Source organism: Dromiciops gliroides, chromosome 3, assembly GCF_019393635.1.
Source record: "Dromiciops gliroides isolate mDroGli1 chromosome 3, mDroGli1.pri, whole genome shotgun sequence".
Lineage (NCBI taxonomy): Eukaryota > Metazoa > Chordata > Mammalia > Microbiotheria > Microbiotheriidae > Dromiciops > Dromiciops gliroides.
In genome coordinates, this window is record NC_057863.1 from 340,126,702 (window position 1) to 340,146,578 (window position 19,877).

At 38.3% G+C, this 19,877-nt stretch overlaps 1 protein-coding gene across 1 annotated transcript; it reads right to left on the reverse strand.

The window, feature by feature from the left end:
- Window positions 1-4,040: 4,040 nt before the first annotated feature.
- On the reverse strand, window positions 4,041-19,536 carry SMCO1 (single-pass membrane protein with coiled-coil domains 1). Its single transcript, XM_043998958.1, has 3 exons — window positions 19,466-19,536; window positions 11,244-11,393; window positions 4,041-4,728 (listed from the first exon to the last, which is right to left on the reverse strand). Exons 1-3 carry the CDS (start codon window positions 19,519-19,521, stop codon window positions 4,335-4,337), a joined length of 600 nt encoding a protein of 199 aa, XP_043854893.1. The 5' UTR covers window positions 19,522-19,536; the 3' UTR covers window positions 4,041-4,334.
- Window positions 19,537-19,877: the final 341 nt, after the last annotated feature.

Consider the following 19,877-nt stretch of genomic DNA (forward strand, 5'->3'; position numbering starts at 1 on the left):
TCTCTCGAAGAGGCTTAGCGGGGTGGGACTAAAGCTCCGGCCTCGAGGAGTCTTCGCGCTCCCGGACTACGTTCTACTCCCGCCAGCCAATCAACGGGCTCCTTGGCAGAATGCCTGGCGCCTATGCCTGAGACCTTCCCGCCATGACGTCATTGCTCCCCCCATTCCCCGGTCAAGTTTCTGATTATTTACACTACCGCAGGTTTTTTTATAGAAGGCTTTGGTGAAAGTTATATGAAACTATGGAATGCTTCTTCAACTTCAGCTCCCACCTCATGCATGATACCTTTCGGGATCCTCTCAAATTGCTTATTAAGTATTTACTAATTAAAAATTTATCAAGTGTTGTTACTAAGTGGGCAGCTAGGTGGTGCAGTGCATAGAGCACCGAGTCTGGAGGCTGGAAAACAGTTCAAATGTGACCTCAGACACTGATTTGACCCTGGGCAAGTCACATAACCCTCTTTGCCTCGGTTTCCTCATCTGTAAAATGAGCTGAAGAAGGACATGGCAAACCTCTCCAGTATCTTTGCAAAAAGATTCAGACACAACTGAACACTAACAATAAATTACAAAGTATTTAGGTCAGTGTGCCTTTTTTTTTTTGTATTACTAGTGATTAACAGTGCTTGGCACATGGGTAATCGCTTAGTAAATGTTTATTAAATACAATGAATGTTGTCTTCCTCTTTAGACAGGAAGCTCCTTGACTGTCTTTTGCTTCCTTTTTGTGTCCCCAGCATTTAACACAGTACCTGGCACATAATAAGTACTTAATAAATATTTATTAAATGAATGATGGAGAAAAAGGTTAAGAATGCAGATTAAAAGGAAAAGTATATAGTGTCTACATTTTGGGGAGAGTCAGTTTGTTAAATTGAACAACATATTGTCATGGGGACAATGGGGCACGGGGTTTGGGTTAGAGGATAGGGGTAGGGGTAGGGGTTTGGGGTCCTTAGGAATTCCTCTTTAAAGAATTACACCCTCTTGCACACAAAAGCAATTAGAATAAGATGGTAGTTTATTTCAGGGCTGAGGAAGGGGAAGGGGAAGGGGAAGGGGAAGGGAAGGGAAGGGAAGGGAAGGGAAGGGAAGGGAAGGGAAGGGAAGGGAAGGGAAGGGAAGGGAAGGGAAGGGAAGGGAAGGGAAGGGAAGGGAAACCATGAAAGAAGTCCTTGGACTTCTCATGGGGAGAAAGGCATGGCACAGAAAGTGGCTCTGAGATACCAGTCTCCTCGAGCAGGAGACAGGCAGGTACTTTTATAGAGGACTGATGGGGTTGACCATCTGACTGTGGAAAGTTTCCTTAGTGAGGGAGGACCATCCTCCACTGGTAGTGGCTGGAGGAATTGGATGAGGGGTGGCTGTGGATCTCTCAAGCCATCTCTCTCCTCTGGACACAAAGGAAGCAGCCACACCCAAATTTATCTCCCCAGAGTTGAGGGGGACTAGAATGAAGGGTGGAGGTCCCGAAGCTAGCTCAGTCCAATCTGGTTCCACTTATCTCTTTAGGTGTGTCTGTCCTTTGGTTTAGTTTCTCAAGGAGAAGGTCCTTTGATGTGCCCATAACAATATCTTTGCTTATATGTGTACATGCTGTAAGGTCTTTTAGAGACTAGAGACTTTTATTTTTTGATCCATCCACTAATCTTAACATGGTGCCTTTCATTTGCTAAGTGATTAAGATTTTTTTTTAATTGAGTAATCAGTCATTCTGACTTTGTTTTTTTGTTGTTGTTTTTTTTCTGTTTAGAATTTTATTTTCCAAAATATATGTAAAAACAAATTTTGACATCAATTTTTTAAAAACTTTGTCTTTCAACTTCTCTTCATCCCTCCCTTCCCACCCCCAAGAATTCAAGCAATTCAATGTAAGTTATACATGAGTAGTCATGGAAAACATCCCCACATTAGCTAGGTTGTGAGAGAAAACAGATAAAAAACAAAACTTCAGATTAAGGAATTGTCAAAAAAAAGTGTTTCAGTCTGTTTTCAGATACCATCAGTTCCTTCTCTGTAGATGGATTGCGATTTTCATAAGTCCTTCAGGATTATATTGGATCATTGCCTTGCTGAAAATAACCATGTACTTCCCAGCAGATCATCTTACACTATTGCTGTTATTTTGTATACAGTACATTTCACTCTGCTTCAGTTCATGTAGGTCTTTCCAGCAGTGTATTAGTGTCCTAATTTTCCTACATACACTCCATCTACTGTGCCACCTAGCTGCCCCTCTATATACTTCTTTATATCTCACACAGCACTTAGTATGATGCTATTGACTTTGTAGACACTCAGTAAATACTGGATGATGATTGAATGAAGTCAGAGGCCCTTTTGCCTCCTACTGTGAACAGACATAGATGTTTAGAGAATTTCATATGTGAACATAAATATTTACATGAGTTAATTTTGGATGGGGAATGCCACCATTTTCAAGATTTCTTTTTGGTTTTTTTTTATGCTTTTGTAGTTTTCTTCTTCTCTATTACATGAACTGCATGTAGCAAACTATTCTGCAAAACCTTGTTCTTCAGTGTTGGTTATTATGGGGGTTGCATCGCTGATGTCTTCTTTTTTATCTTCTATTATAAGATATGATTATATCTTTAGTAAGACAGAAATTAAGGGCTTCAGAGTAATGCATTAGTTTTTCTCTGATCAAGTACAAGTAAGACTTATTTCAATGACTCCAAAAGGATTTGAGACTGAAATATTATTATTTCTTAATATTTCTAAAAGAGGAAGGGGCAGGGACTTAGTGTATTTCCATAATACTAAAAGACTAGACATAGATTTAGAAATGATAATCACTATATTTCTATGGAAAATTCTCTTGTTCTATCTTTTAATTTGGACATGAGCATAATACCTACCTTTATTTAAAAACGTTCAGGTAGTCAGTCCTATCACCTATAGAAAATGGTCCAAACTCCTTTGGCTAACATTCAACACCTTCCATTTAATTTACTTTTCTTCGATATTGACAGACTGCTCTGTATCCTGTACTTGAACATTCAGTGTGCATTTTTGTCTTCTAGCTGTTTATTTCCTCTGGAAAAATCTTTCTTCTTTTCCACTAACCCAGATCCTACTCACCCTTCAAGGCTCTTCTGTTGAAACCTTCCCTGACTACTTTAGTCAATGGTGATCTATCTCTCTTTCCTCCTTCAAATTCCTCCAGCCCTGTATTATGTCATTTTGGCATTTAACCATATGCTTTTGCTACCTATGACATTTTTTGATGTTGTAATGTTATCATGGTCAAAAGGTTAAGCTAGAGAGCAAGGGAGCACTGAATAAGAAACAGCTGAAGGCCAAAGTATACAGAGTATGATGATGTACTTGGTAGTTTAATGGACACTAGAAGGGCTGTTCCCTTATTCCTTCTCCATCCCTGACCTGGAATAGTCTCAACATTCTAAAGATTAATGACTGGTTATTTGGTAACTAGGATGGAATAAGAAAGAGAAAGGAGGAAAAGATGATAAAGAATTATAGTTACTGGTAAGAGATAAAGGAAAATTGAAATGGAAGGATGTTGGGACTATAAAAAGTCCTATAAAAATCAGTCTGTGGGCAAGTATTTTTGGAAGTGGGACAGAGGGGCTGGATAGGAGGGTGTTTGTGTGCATCACAGGGAACTAGGGCATAAGAGGATGACCTCTGTGCCCTCTGGGAAGTTCAGTTATATTATAAACCTATAGCACTCCCTACTGCTGCTGCTAAACTAAGTCACATGGGATAGTGAAACTTTTAGATGCATTTTCAGAAGCCTTCATTTTCCTGTTACCCTGTGATCCTAACTCTCTACAAGAGGTGATAGAAGCAGGCTATAACCAAAATACAGATTCAAGAGCCAACTTGATTATTTAATTCTTTATATATTCATATCCGCAACCACACTATAAGCTTTGAAGGTAAAAACTCTGTGTTCTATATACTTCTTCTTTTGGGGGGGGGGGGCAGGCAATGAGAGTTAAGTGACTTGCCCAGGGTCACACAGCTAGTAAGTATCAAGTGTCTGAGGCCAGATTTGAACTCAGGTCCTCCTGAATCCAGGGCCTGTGCTCCATCCACTGCGCCACCTAGCTAGCTGCCCCTCTAAATACTTCTTTATATCTCACACAGCATCTAGTATGATGCTATTGACATTGAAGACACTCAGTAAATACTGAATGATGATTGAATGAAGTCAGAGGCCCTTTTGCCTCCTACTGTGAACAGACATAGATGTTTAGAGAATTTCATATGTGAACATAAATATTTACAGGAGTTAGTTTTGGATGAGGAATGCCACCATTTTCAAGATTTCTTTTTGTTCTTTTTTATGCTTTTGTAGTTTTCTTCTTCTCTATTACATGAACTGCATGTAGCAAACTATTCTGCAAAGCCTGGTTTTTCACTGTGTTGGTTATTATGGGGGTTGCATCACTGATGCCCATCTGCCTCAAATTAGCAGAGTAGTATTCTGCTTTGCTGCTATGTGCAATAAAGAAGGTACAGAAGACTTTGACATCTTCTTCCTGAAGTCCCGATGCCTCTAAGACTGCCTCCCATACAACTCTAATCTGCTTGTTATTATTTTTTCTCTTAAGAACAGTGGCCAAAGTAGGAAGCCCTTTTTCCAGGTCTGGAAGTTTCTCAAGCACCTGAGAGTGTAGGTAGTGAAGTGTTTCAATGACGTAGCTGTAGAATATATTTAATTCCAAAGAACTGAACCTGTAAAAAAGTTGGAAAAAATTCTTGAGAAACAGAACTGTTTTCTACAGATATGTGAGAGATTAATTTTCATTTCAAATAGGCCAACTTAAAATGATAAACATGAGAAATGAATAATATGTTGTTTTTTCTGAAAAATGTACTTAAGAAGTATCTGTATGGGAGCCAAGCCCAACCCCACAGTCACCCTGACACAGATCCAGGCCCAGGAAGGCCTCACCAGAGAAAGAGACCCCCAGAGCCTCTGAATCAGCTGAAGCACCAGTGTCGTCTGGAAATAAGCTCACAGTCTGGTGAGTGGGCTGAGCCCTGGGCAGGGGGGAGATTACAGGGGTCTATGCTACTGCTGAGGCAGAACTTGGATATTTCACCCCTGCCAAGAACCAGGAGGTAGGCTTGAGTAGCAGTGGCCCAGGTGGGGGAGGGGCACAGGCTCATCAGAGCTAACAACCACAACACACAAAGCTGGTTGATTAGCAAGTTGGTCTGGGGTCATCTACAGACCAGGGAACAGGTCAGGCGAGTGAAGAACCTGATCCTCCTTAAATCATACCACCTGGGACTTCTTTTTTTTTTTTTGGTGAGGCAATTGGGGTTAAGTGACTTGCCCAAGGTCACACAGCTAGTAAGTATTAAGTGTCTGAGACCAGATTTGAATTCAGGTCCTCCTGAATCCAGGGCCAGTGCTCTATCCACTGCGCCACCTAGCTGCCCCTCACCTGGGACTTCTTAAGCTTTGGATACTACAGCCTGGAAACAGTGCCCCACTTTAAGGAGCTGAAAGTCAAGTAAAAGAAAGGCAAGATGAGCAGACAGAGAAAGGTGAGGACCATAGAAAGTTTCTTCAGTAACAAGGAAGATCGAGGTGCACCTTCAGAGGAAGATGTCAACATCAGGACCCCTATACCTAAAGCTTCCAAGAAAAATATGAATTTGTCTCAGGCCATAGAGGTACTCACAAAGGACTTTGCAGATAAATTTAAAGAGGTAGAGGTAAAAATGGAAAGAGAAATGAGGGTGATGCAGGAAAGACATGAGAAAAAAGTCAACAGCTTGAAAAGTCAAATTGGCCAAATGGAAAATGAGGGACAAAAGCTCTCTGATGAAAATAATTGCCTAAGAATGAGGATTGAACAAATGGAAGCCAGTGACTTTATGAGAAACCAAGACACAATAAAGAAAATCCAAATGAATGAAAAATAGAGGGCAATGTGAAATATCTTCTGGGAAAAACTGCTGACCTGGAAGATAGGTCCAGGAGAGATGATTTGAAAATTATTGGTCTACCTGAAAACCATGATCAAGGAAAGAGCTTAGACATCATCTTCCAAGATATTCTCAGGGAAAATTGCCCTGAAATTCTAGAAGAAGAAGCTAAAATAGAAATTGAAAGAATCCACCCATCACCTCCAGAAAGAGAGCCCAAAAGGAAAACTCCTAGGAATGTTATAGTCAAATTCCAGAGCTCTCAGGTCAAGGAGAAAATATTGCAAGCTGCCAAAAAGAAAGAATTCAAGTACTGTGGAGCCCCAGTCAGGATAGCACAAGACCTAGCAGCTTCTACACTAAAGAACCAGAGGGCATGGATTATGATATTCCAGAGGGCAAAGGAATTGGGATCAGAACCAAGAATCACCTACCCAGCAAAACTCAGCATAATCTTTCAGAGGAAAAAATGGGGCTTTAATGAAAAAGAAGACTTTCAGATATTTGTAATGAAAAGGCCTGAACTGAATGGCAAATTGGACTTTCAAATACAAGACCCTAGATAACCATAAAAAATTGGAGCTGGGGGACATTCCTTGGGGTCATACAGTGGGCAACTGTCTTGTGTCTGAGGCCGGGTTTTGGCTGGGATCCCCCTGGGTCCAGGGGTGATGCTTTGTCCACTGTGTCACCTAGCTGCCCCATGATGACATCTTTAGGGTTAAATTGAGGGGTGAGGGGAATGCACTGGGGGAAGGGGAAGGGCAGAGTTGAAATCCTACATGAAAGAAAGAAGAAAAGGCTTAGGGAGTGGGGGGAGAGATGGGAGAGTAGCAGGGCAGTAAATGAATTAAGGCTCAAAGACCTTAAACTCATCAGAGTTGCCTCAAGGAGGGACTAACAACCTCCCCCCCCCCAACTGGGTGGAGTAATCTATTTAATCTGGGCAGTAAATGAGCCTAACACTCATCAGAATTGGCTCAAAGACCTCAATATCATTAGAATTGGCTCAAGGCAATTGCTATCTTTCCAATTATTTAGATCTGATTTGATTTGTGTGAAAAGTGTTTTGTAATTTTGTTCCTAGAGTTCCTGGGTTTGTCTTGGCAAGTAGAATCCCAAGTATTTTATATTATATACCATTACTTTAAATGGAATTTCTCTTTCTATCTCTTGCTGCTGGACTTTGTTGGTCATGTATAGAAATGCTGATGATTTATGTGGATTTATTTTATATCCTGTTACTGTGCTAAAGTTGTTAATTGTTTCAAGCAAGTTTTGAGTTGATTCTCTAGGATTCTCTAAGTATACCATCATATCATCTGCAAAGAGTGATAGTTTTGTTTCCTCCTTGACTATTCTAATTCCTTTAATTCCTTTTTCTTCTCTGATTGCTAAAGCTAACATTTATAGTACAATATTAAATAATAGAGGTGATAATGGACATCCCTGTTTCTCCCCTGATCTTATTGGGAAGGCCTCTAACTTATCTCCATTACATATAATGCTTGCTCATGGTTTTAGGTAGATACTGCTTATTATTTTAAGGAAAGCTCCACCTATTCCTAAGCTATCTAGTGTTTTTATTAGGAATGGGTGCTGTATTTTGTCAAAAGCTTTCTCTGCATCATATGATTTTGGTTAGTTTTCTTATTGATGTGGTTGATTATGTTAATAGTTTTCCTAATGTTGAACCATCCCTGCATTCCTGGTATAAATCCCACCTGGTCATAGTATATTATCCTTTTCACACAAATCAAATCAGATCTAAAAATTGGAAAGATATCAATTGCTTATGGATAGGCTGAGCTAATATAATAAAAATGACAATCCTACCTAAATTAATTTACTTATTCAGTGCCATACCAATTAAACTACCTGAAAATTATTTTATAGAGCTAGAAAAAATAATAACAAAATTCATCTGGAAAAACAAAAAGTCAAGAATATCAAGAGAAATAATGAAAAAAAATGCACAGGAAGGTGGGTTAGCTGTACCAAATCTGAAGCTCTACTACAAAGCGGCAGTCATCAAAACTATCTGGTACTGGCTCAGAAATAGAGTGGAGGATCAATGGAATAGGCTGGGCACAGGAGACACAGTAGTAAAGGACATGAGTAATGTACTGTTTGATAAAACCAAAGACTCCAGCTTCTGGGATAGGAATTCAGTATTTGACAAAAATTGCTGGGAAAACTGGAAGATAGTATGGCAGAAATTAGGCATAGACCAACATCTTACACCTTATACTAAAATAAGGTCAAAATGGGTACATGATTTAGACATAAGAGGTGATACCATAGGTAAATTAGGAGAAGAAGGAATAGTTTACCTTCAGATATTTGGAAAGGAGAACAGTTTATGACCAAACAAGAGATATAGAATAGTATGAAATGCAAAACGGATGATTTTGATTACATTAAATTAAAAAGGGTTTGTACAAACAGAAGCAATGCATCCAAAATCAGAAGGGATGCAGAAATCTGGGAAACAATTTTTATGGCCAGTACTTCTGATAATGGCCTCATTTCTTTTTTTTTTTTTTTGAGATATTTTATTTTTTCCGTTACATGTAAAGATAGTTCTCAACTTTTGTTTATACATGCTTTACACTTTCAGATTTTTCTCCCTCCCTCCCTCCCCCGCCCTCCCCCCCTCCCCTAGACAGCAGGTAATCTGATATAGGTTATATCTATATATATCTATACATATACATATAGATATATATATACACACACATATATATACACATAATAACATTAATCCTATTTCTGCATTAATCCTGTTACAAGAGAAAGAATCAGAGCAGTGATGCAAAACCTCAAAATAGAAAAAAAAAACAATAGCACCCAAAACAAAAGAAATAATATGGTTCAATCAGCATCTATACTCCACAGTTCTTTCTTTCTTTTTTTTTCTTGGATTTGGAGATCCTCTTCTATCATGAGTTCCCTGGAACTCTTCTGTACCATTGCATTGGTGAGAAGAATATAGTCCATCACAGTAGGTCAACACTCAATGTTGATGATACTGTGTACAATGTTCTTCTGGTTCTGCTCATCTCACTCATCATCAGCTCACGTAAGACCCTCCAGGTTTCTCTGAACTCTTCCTGCTCATCATTTCTTACAGCACAATAGTATTCCATTGTATTCATATACCACAACTTGTCCAGCCATTCCCCAATTGATGGGCACCCCCTCAACTTCCAATTCCTTGCTACCACGTAAAGAGCAGCTATAAATATTTTTGTACATGTGGGTCCCTTTCCCCCTTCCATGATTTCTTTGGGCAAAAGACCCAAAAGTGGGATTGCTGGGTCAAAGGGTATGCACAGCTTTATCGCCCTTTGGGCATAATTCCAAATTGCTCTCCAGAATGGTTGGATCAGCTCACAGCTCCACCAACAATGCATTAGTGTTCCAATTTTCCCACAGCCTCTCCAACATTTATTATCTTCCTTTTTTGTCATTTTAGCCAATCTGATAGGTGTCAGGTGGTACCTCAGAGTTGTTTTAATTTGCATCTCTCTAATCATTAGAGATTTAGAGCATTTTTTCATATGGGAATAGATAGCTTTGGTTTCTTCATCAGAAAACTGCCTGTTCATATCCTTTGACCATTTCTCAATTGGGGAATGACTTGGATTCTTATAAATTTGATTTAATTCCCTATATATTTTAGAGTTGAGGCCAGTGCTTCTGATAAAGGCCTCATCTCTAAAATATATAGGGAATTAAATCAAATTTATAAGAATCCAAGTCATTCCCCAATTGAGAAATGGTCAAAGGATATGAACAGGCAATTTTCTGATGAAGAAATCAAAGCTATCTATTGCCATATGAAAAAATGCTCTAAATCACAATTGATTAGAGAGATGCAAATAAAAACAACTCTGATGTACCACCTGACACCTGTCAGATTGGCTAAGATGACTAAAAAGGAAAATAATAACTGTTGGAGAAGCTGTGGAGAAATTGAAACACTAATGCATTGTTGGTGGAGCTGTGAACTGATCCAACCATTCTGGAGAGCAATTTGGAATTATGCCCAAAGGGCTATAAAGCTGTGCATACCCTTTGACCCAGCAATACCACTTTTGGGTCTTTTCCCAAAGAGATCATGGAAAGGGGAGAGGGACCCACATGTACAAAAATATTTATAGCTGCTCTTTTTGTGGTGGCAAGGAATTAGAAGTTATGGGGATGCCCATCAATTGGGGAATGGCTGAACAAGTTGTGGTATATGAATCTAATGGAATACTATTGTGCTGTAAGAAATGATGAGCAGGAGGAGTTTAGAGAAACCTGGAAGGACTTGCATGAACTGATGAGGAGTGAGATGAGCAGAACCAGGAGAACATTGTGCACAGTATCATCAACATTGTTTGTTAATCAACTGTGATAGACTAAATTCTTCTCGCCAATCCAACAGTACAAGAAATTTCCAAAGGACTAATGATGAAAAGGCTCTCCAAATCCAGAAAAAAAAAAACCAGCAGGAAAATAGGAGGGGAAGGGGATAAAGAGAGAGGGGCAAAAGAAGGAAGGATAGAGTGATAGGATGAAAGAAGAGGGATAATAGAATAAATATCATGGGGAAGGGAATAGGATGGAAGGGAAACAGTTAATAGTAATCATGAAAAAGAGAAAAGGAGGAAAAATGTACAAACAATATTTATAAAAACTCTTGGTGGAGGCTAAGAATTGAGAATCAAGGGAATGTCCGTCAATTGAGGAAGAAGCTGTGCTATATGATTGTGGTGGAATGGTCTTGTGCTATAGGAAATGACAAACAGGATGAACATTGATGTATATTGAAGTGAGCAGAGCTGGGAGGACATTGTGCATAGTGACAGCAGTATTGTTCAATGAGCAATTGTGAATGACTTAACTACTCTCAGCAGTGCAATGATCCAAGACAATCCTAAGGAACTAATGAGGAAGCTGACTCTCCACCCCCCATAGAAAGAACTGATAAAAAGAACACCTGTGGATTGTACATATAGAACCTGGTTGTGATCTTGTGGAGGGGAGAGGAAAGAGAGGGAGGGAGAAAAATTTGGAACTCTAAATTTTATGAAACATCTAATAATAAATAAACAGCACTCCTCAAAAAAAAAAAAAGGACTTGTATGAACTGAAATGAGCTGTCACTTAGCCCTTTTTGTATCTAGGAAAATTTGATTCTTGCATGACCCATTAATGCAAGAACACTGGGAAATTCAGGGTTGGATGGCCATCAAATTTTTCTTTTAAATCTTAAGCCACAAACATCCACTTTTTTTTTCACTTTTGCTTGATCTTACTTAATCTCCAGAACTGCTGTCCACATCTCATCTTGGATTGCTTGGCTCTCCAGACTCTTTCTGTGAAAATCAAACTTTTGAGTAAGATTTTCCATGGCAGAGTCCAATTCTTCAAACTGTGTCTCCAAGGTCTGAAGTTTTTCCTCTACCCTAAAGAATGGGAAAATCAAGCTTTAGTCAAGTGTGGTAGTGCATACCTATCTTCCAACTACCAGGGAGTTTGAAGCTGGGTGATTTCTTGAACTTCTGAATTCCAAGTTGCAATTGGTTAAACCAACCTGGTTAGACATAACTATGATAAGGAGTTGGGGAGGTACACCTGGTTGCCTAAGGATAGGGGAAACAGCCCAGGTAAGAAATGGATTAGGTCAAACAAAGGCCTGTGACAGTCAGTAGTGGCATCAGGCCATAAATCACTTACAGTCTGGGCTAGGTGGGAAAACCCAGTAGGAATAAAAAAAGAAAGGAAGAAAGGAAGAAGGAAAGAAAGAAACTTTAGATCAGTGGGCAAAGTTGGTTGAGCTCCTAAACTTAAATAGAGTCTGACTGCTTTGATGGTGACTGATTTGAAATTCATTGGTAATTATTAGAAATCTTCGAAAACAGCTCTTCTAGGTAAGAGAATGGGCAAAAGCAGAACATCCCAGTTCTCACAATGATTCCAGCAAGAATGAAAAAAAGAAAACGAGGCCTGAGTAATGATCACAAAATCCAAGGAGAAACCACAGTAACTGTATTTTTGCCAGCCTGCATCTGCACAAGGAGATATCCAGAAGCTTTCTGAAAATGTGGAAAGGACCCAGCCAGAAAAAGCCTAGCATAAGACTTTAGCACACAGAAATGCCAACTTGGAAACTGTGGACAAAATAGGAGAGCCTACAGCCTGTGGCTTTTTCAGAGGCATAGAGTCTGGACTAGGGTCTAGACAATGACTAGCTGTATCACTCTGACCCCAACCTAAGGTCCAGCATCTTACAGGATTTAGCCTATTATTGGGATGTGCCTTGGATTAAACTATCCTGGCACAGACTGCACTGAAAAGACCACCTTGGCATAGCATGCTGGCCAGAGCTGTTCCTGAGGTCCTTATAGAATGTGGTATCAATTACACAGGCTCCAGACAGATCAGGAGAGCCATTATTCCTCCCAGAAATACAAAGAGCCTGGATCTGACACAGAGTCCCAATTGTTGAAGAAAAAAAAATGTTAATAGTGTGCATTTTAGGCACAATTCTGCCAGACACAATTTTTATTAATTTGGCATTATTCTAAATCTGAGCATTTCTATTTTAGAGAAATGCATAGTTCTCCCATACTCAGAAATCTCTCTTTCCCCAAGATAACTTAATGTAACAATTATAGGAATCTTGAACAAAAAAAAGGTTACAATATGTTAAAATAAAGTTTGGTGTTAAATATGCTTCTACAAAATTCAGGGAATAAGGCTGGAAAATGAGTAAAGAGAAGAAAATGATGATAAAGATTATCTTTTAACCAGAAGCCAGGTTTACCCAAGACACAAGTACAGAAAAAGAAAATAATTTCATTTCATTGATGAGCAAATCCTCAAAGAAAATCACAAATTTGTTATGAGTTCTACTAGAATTCCTTGAAGAAATGAAGTAAAAGTTAAAAAAAAGTCATGTAAATGAAATGAGAGTTCCAGAGGAAAGAATTGGAAGGGGAATAAACAGATTAGTTTATTAAGGTACAAAATTTTAACTCATGGTAAACACTCAAAATTAATTTGAATCAAACAGAGATCAGTGATTCAATGAGATAACAATAAATAATACAACAAAACTGAAAGGCTAAAAAAAAAATAGAAGAAAATGTCCAGGTACTTCCTGTCAATAACAAATGACCTGAAGAACAAGTCAAGGTAAGATAATGTTAAAAATCATCAGACTCCCTGAATGCCATAACCATAGAAAAACATAGATAATATATATTTTTAAAAATAATGAATGAAAATGCTAAGATTCAACAAAACCAAAGGGTAAAGTCAAAAATTGAAGAAAGCCCCTGGACACTTCCTGAAAGAAACCACAAAATGAAAATTCCAAGAATGTCATAGCCCAAATTCAGACGCTCCCAGTCAAAGAAAAAAATGTTGCAAACAGTCAGAATCGAGTTCAATACCAAGGACCTATAGACAGGATAACATGAGACCTATCAGCAATGACAATAAAGAAAAGAGAGCTTGGAATACAGTATTTCAAAAGGCAAAAGATAAAGGCTTACAACCAAGAATAACTTACCCAGAAATCTTCAAACACAAGCAGGTCTTCCCTACCTTGAGAAAACCTTCACTTAATTCTGGTGGTTTACCTGCTTATATTGCTATTTTTCTAATTCCTTTTAAAACAAAATTTCTCTCTTCAGTGGAAATTCTATTTCTACCTTTCACATATTTACCAATTATTGCTCTACCCCCAATACTCTGCATTTTAAAATGTCACTAGCGAAAGTCTCTTTCCTATTATCCTTCATAGGGGCAGCTAGGTGGCACAGTGGATAAAGCACCAGCCCTGGATTCAGGAGTACCTGAGTTCAAATCTGGCCTCAGACACTTGACACTTACTAGCTGTGTGACCCTGGGCAAGTCACTTAACCCCAACTGCCTCACCAAAAACAAAAACAAAAACAAACCCAACCTAAAGGTCCTATTAGTTTTCATAAAATTATGTTCTCCTGGCTCGTATCTTTTTATCTTTCCCTTCTCTGTCTCTTTTATTGAGTCCTCTTCCTTCATCCTAAATGTACATTTTCCCAAGTTAGTGTTCAGTTTTTTGTGCTTCTTTCTTTATAGTACCTTTTCCCCTAAAATTGTGTCCACTTCTGTATTAAATAGTTCCTCTATGATGATCATGTTAAAATTTCCCAAAGTTCTAACTTCTTGAGCTCATTTAAAAATCAAAGGATTTGGGAGTTAGAAGGAACCACAAAGGCAATTAAGTTTAAACCAACACAAAAGGGATTCTCATTATAGCATACCCTATGAGTGGTTGTCCATCCTCTGCTTGATGACCTCCAAGAAGGAGAGATCCACCACCTCTCAATACAAACCACTCCACTTTTGTACAGTTCTATTATTAGGAAAGTTTTCCTTATATATAGCCTAATTTTGCCTTTTTGCAACTTCCATTCTGTACTCCTGGTTCTGTCCTTTGGAGACACCATAGAACAAGACCAGTCCCTTTGCTATGTGACAGACTTTCAAATACCTGAAAACAGCTAAGATGTCTCCCAAAGTATTTTTTCCTCCTGGCTAAATATATTCAGTCTTTTCAGCTAATTTTTATATGTTATGAATCCAAGGTCTTTTACTGCCCTGGTTGCCTTCCTCTATATATTCTCCAGTGTATTGATGTTGTTCTTAATTTGTGGTACCAAGAACTGAACATAAGACTCCAGACAAAGTCCGACAAGAGCAGAGTGTAGTGGAATTATCCCCTCCCTCTTACTGGAAGCTTTGCCCCTCCTAATGCAGATCAATATTACATTGGCTTTTTTGGCTTCTATATCACTCTACTAATTCATTGAGCTTGCAGTTCACCAAAATCTCCCGATTCTTTTCAGAACAACTATTATCAACCCATGTTTCTCCTGTCTTATATTTATGGAGTTGCTTTTTTGTACCCAAGTGCAAGACTCTCCGTTTATTGCTACTGAATTCCCTCTTACTAGATTCACCTCAATGGGCTAGATCCCAAAATGATCCTTTTTGATCCTGTCAGCCCGGAATCCAAATACCACTGTCATCCCGTGTATCTCGCAATCCCTTCCAGCTTTGTGGTCATCTGCAATATGCCTCTAAGCATGCCAGCTATGACTAAAGCAGAGATCCCGGGGTATTCCCTAGACCTCCTATCAGATTTGAAATCCCCAAACCATTAAAACTACTTTTTGATGTCTGGTCATCCAACCAATTCTGAATCACCTCATAGTATTCTCTTTTAATTATTTTTCTCCACCCTACTCTACAAGAATAGCCAGAGATACTTATGAAAGCTTTGCTAAGATCAAAGTACACCATAGATACAATATTCCCCTACCTACTAATTTAGTAATCTTGTCGGTACCCAGAATGCAACACAAGGACTCCAGGTGAGGTCTAAGAAGGCAGAAGCGTGTTAAAAACAAAACACAAATAAAAAGCAAAAAAACAATTATATTAATCTGATATAAATTGTAAAATGTGACTCTTTGTATTCTATGCTTCTCTTTCTAAAAATCTTCCAGCTTTCTATTTTCTTCTTCTTCTTTTTTTTTGTGGGACAATGGGGGTTAAGTGACTTGCCCAGGGTCACACAGCTAGTAAGTGTCAAATGTCTGAGGTCGGATTTGAACTCAGGTCCTCCTGAATCCAGGGCCGATGTTTTATCCACTGCACCACCTAGCTGCCCCCTTTTCCAGCTTTCTAACAATTTTAATGCTCTTTCCATGAATTTTCCCAGGAATTGAAGTCAAACCTTCTTTCTATTGTCAATTTTCACTGTCCCTCCCACCCCAAGCAGTGATTCTATCCCTTTATTGAGTTTCCTCTTTCCCCTAATGTTGCTTATGTTAAAAACAAACAAACAACCCACCATTTTTTGTTATCCTTAGCTTTCTTTGCCCTGTTCATTCTGAGCCAAATGTACCTATATTATTCATACAGGAACATGCAGTGCTTTGTCTTGTCATTTTGTTACATGTTTCCAACTTCAGTCTTCTGGACATATATATCTTTCTAAAATTCAAGTTGATTGGTAAGTTCCTGGTGCAAATGAACACAATACTCCATTAGACTATGAGCTCTTCAAGGGCAGGAACTGTTTCTTTTCTTTGTTTAGCACAGTTCCTAGAACACAGAGGTGCTTAATAAATGTTTATTGACTGACTACTGACTGACTGACATCAAATGAATTGCTCTCTTCTTCCCTTCACTCACTGGCTGTTTTGTATTTCTTCATGCTCCTGACACTCCTTCAGCTGAATGGTTCCCTGTTGTGCTCCTTTCTCCTACTCTATACCTAGGCAAAACTTCCCCAATTGTCAAATTCCACCTTAAATCCTCCTTTCAACTATTGAGCCTCCCCTGAACACTCCATCTGCAAGTGATATCTTCTCTAACCTGCTGGAAGAGGAATTGGCTATACCACTCATTGGTACTTTAAATTTTTACCTACTTGTATGTTAGTCATTTTTCCCCACAAGTTTATGTCCTTATCCCCATATCAAAGTCATAAATCCCTTCTATCACCCCTAAGCACCTTGAACAGTGTCTAACACATAATAGTTATTCAATAAATATGATGGAACAAAATCTGTAATTATACAACTTCCTCTCTAAAGCATTTTCTGATACTTTTAGCTAGAAGCCGATCCTTTCCTTCATCTAGTCTCATCATCTGTACTCTTATGAAATTCTAATTTTTGTTAAATTTATCAATGTGTATTTACTAGTCATCTCTAGTAGTTTTAAAAGTTTGTTGAGGGTATTGACTGTATCATTATATTTGTATCCTCACTTCTTCCTACCTGTTTCCTGCTTTGGCAGGATAGGCAAGTAACAACTGCTCATTAATAATAAATGAAAGATGTGGTTGTTATCATGGGTTAGTATTTTAGAACTTGTATAGGTCAACTTACTCCTTTCACACATGAGAAAACAGGCCTAAGGAGGTAAAGTGAATTTTCCAGGGTCACACAGATAATAAGTGACAGAACTGAGATTCCAACCCAGATCCTCTGATTCCAAATACTCACTCTTCTGAACATACCATGTACTTCCCTGTCATAGACTTAATAATACCATAGTCAAAACATTATTATAAAAGACAAACAAGAAGCTGCTAGAGAACTAAAGGAAAATAGCTATTATTTGTATAGGACTTTAAAGTTTACAAAGCACTTTATAAACATTAACTCATTTTGTCCTAGCACCATCTTGGGAGGTGCTATTATTATCCCCAATTTACAGATGAGGAAACTGCGACAGAGTATAAGTGACTTGTTCAGGGTCACACAGTAAATGTCTGAGGACAAATTTGAACTCAAGTGTTCCTGATTCCAAATCCAGTACTCTATCCACTGTACCTAGCTGTACTAGAGTTAGAGCTGTCATTAAATTTTTTTTAAAATAGTATTTTCTTGTATTTTTCCAATTACATCTAAAGATAGTTTTCAGTATTTGTTTTTTTTGTTTGTTTTTTCGGGGCAATGAGGGTTAGTGACTTGCCCAGGGTCACACAGCTAGTAAGTGTCAATTGTCTGAGGCAGATTGAACTCACCGGTACTCCTGAATTCCAAGGGTCGGTGCTTTATCCACTGCACCACCTAGCTGCCACAATATTTGTTTTTGTGAAACTTTTGAGTTCCAAATTTTTCTCCCTCTTCCCTTCCCTCCCTTTCCAGAATCCAGAAAGCAATTTGATATAGGTTATACATTATGATCATATTAAACATATTTCCACATTAGTCATGTTGTGAAAGAAGAATCAGAACACAAGAAAGAAGAAAAACAACAACAAAAAACAACAGCAAAAGTTAAAATAGTATGTTTCAATCTGCATTCAGACTCCGTAGTTCTTTTTCAGGATGTGGAGAACATTTTCCATCATGAGTCTTTTGGCACTGTCTTGGATCATTGTATTGCTGAGAAGAGCAGTTGATCATCATACAATGTTGTACAATATTCTGGTTCTGCTCACTTCACTCAGAATCAGTTCGTGTAAGTCTTTCCAGATTTTTCTGAAACCCACCTACTCATCATTTCTTACAGCACAATAGTAGTCTATTACTCATATACCCACAACTTGTTTAGCCATTCCCCAATTGATGGGCATCCCATCAATTCCCAATTCTTTGCCATGTAAGTACATCTTAAGAAACAGTTGCAGCAAGTGAAGTGAGCAGGTTTAGGAGAACACTGTACACAGTAACAGCAATATTGTATGATGATAAATTGTGAAAGAAAAAAATTATCTACACTTATCAAGATAATGACCCAAGACAATTCCAAAGGACCCATGATGAAAAATGCTATCCACTTCCAGAGAAAGAACTGATGAATTCTGAGTGCAGATCCAAGTATACTTTTTTTATTCTCTTTATTTTTATTATTTTGTGGGGTTTTTTTGCAATGTGGAAATATGTTTTGCATAATTTCATATGTATAATCAATATCATATTGTTTGTCTTCGGGGGTGGGGTGTTGAGGTGGGAGAGAGGGAGAGAATCTGAAACTCAGAATTTTACAAAAATGATTGTTTAAGGGGCAGCTAGGTGGCGCAGTGGATAGAGCACTGGCCCTGGAGTCAGGAGTACCTGAGTTCAATCGGCCTCGACACTTAACACTTACTAGCTGTGTGACCCTGGGCAAGTCACTTAACCCCAATTGCCTCACTAAAAAAAAAAAATGATTGTTTAAAGAATTTTCACATGTAATCAGGAAATATTTAATGAAATAATTAAAAAAAAACACAAAAAGCTTAAGATGAAGACATTAGGATGAGCTCCGTAGACCCAAGTTGGAAAGCTTAGCCAGGATAGTGAGCCACTGGTGGATGGCTGCTTATAAGGATCCACTACCCTGAAGCCAGTAGTATGAGTTGATGAGTCTCTTAGGAAATAGGAGAGAATAGGACAGGAAAATCAGGGTAGAAAGAATTTCCAGTGGAACTAGAGATGTCTTCTTTAAACTATGACTTATTGGAAAAGTTAATAAGATAATAGGAATGATTTTTTTTATTATGGCAAAAATAAAAAAAAATTGAAATACAAAAAGAGGTATGTATATGAAATGTTAAGTAAAAAAATATGTGCATTAAATTTGACAAGAGGAACAATTAAAAAGAAGGGAAAAAAAAAGAAACAGGTGGAGCATAGAATGAGTTATTTATGATCGTGTGCCCCAAATTCCATGTCTTGGCCTTCATAAAGGAACTGCAATACACACACACACACACACACACACACACACACACACACACTTTCTTTGATGACACAGTAAGTAGAATTTGATTTCTCTTATGAAGCTAGATTTACACCTTCTGTATGCCACTTTAACAAGAACAGGAATCTAATTAGCAGACCCAAAGCTCCCAGGACAGTTCAACTTACTGTGTACCTTTCTACCCTTACTATTATCTACCTTCAAAGAAAAGCTGAACCATACTTCTTCCTCTAAACCCCCCATTCCCAACCCAACCCAACCCCCACTAGTTCTTAGTGACCTTTTCATTGCTTCTTTCAGGGGATGCAGAGATGTGGCTTCACTGGTCATCTTCATGAAACAAAAAGATGATAAATATTAAGACACTAATATAGATTTGAGTCCAGTCTTCTTATTCAGGAATAGTGAGCAACAGCATGAATATAGGATATAAATTCACCCTGAGGTCACTTAGCACTGAAAGCTTTTAATAGCCGGGACACCTAAATATAGTCTAAAAGAACAGCATATGCAAACACAGATGCCTAGGAACACACCACAATATTTGCCTTGATTAGTGTAATCAGCCTTAATAAACTAATATTTTATTCACACAGGGAACTGTGTGTGTCTGCAAATACATACATGTTTGCAAAATTATGTAGTGCTCCAAATAAAAGGAGAGGTGATCCTGGGACAAATATGAATTACTC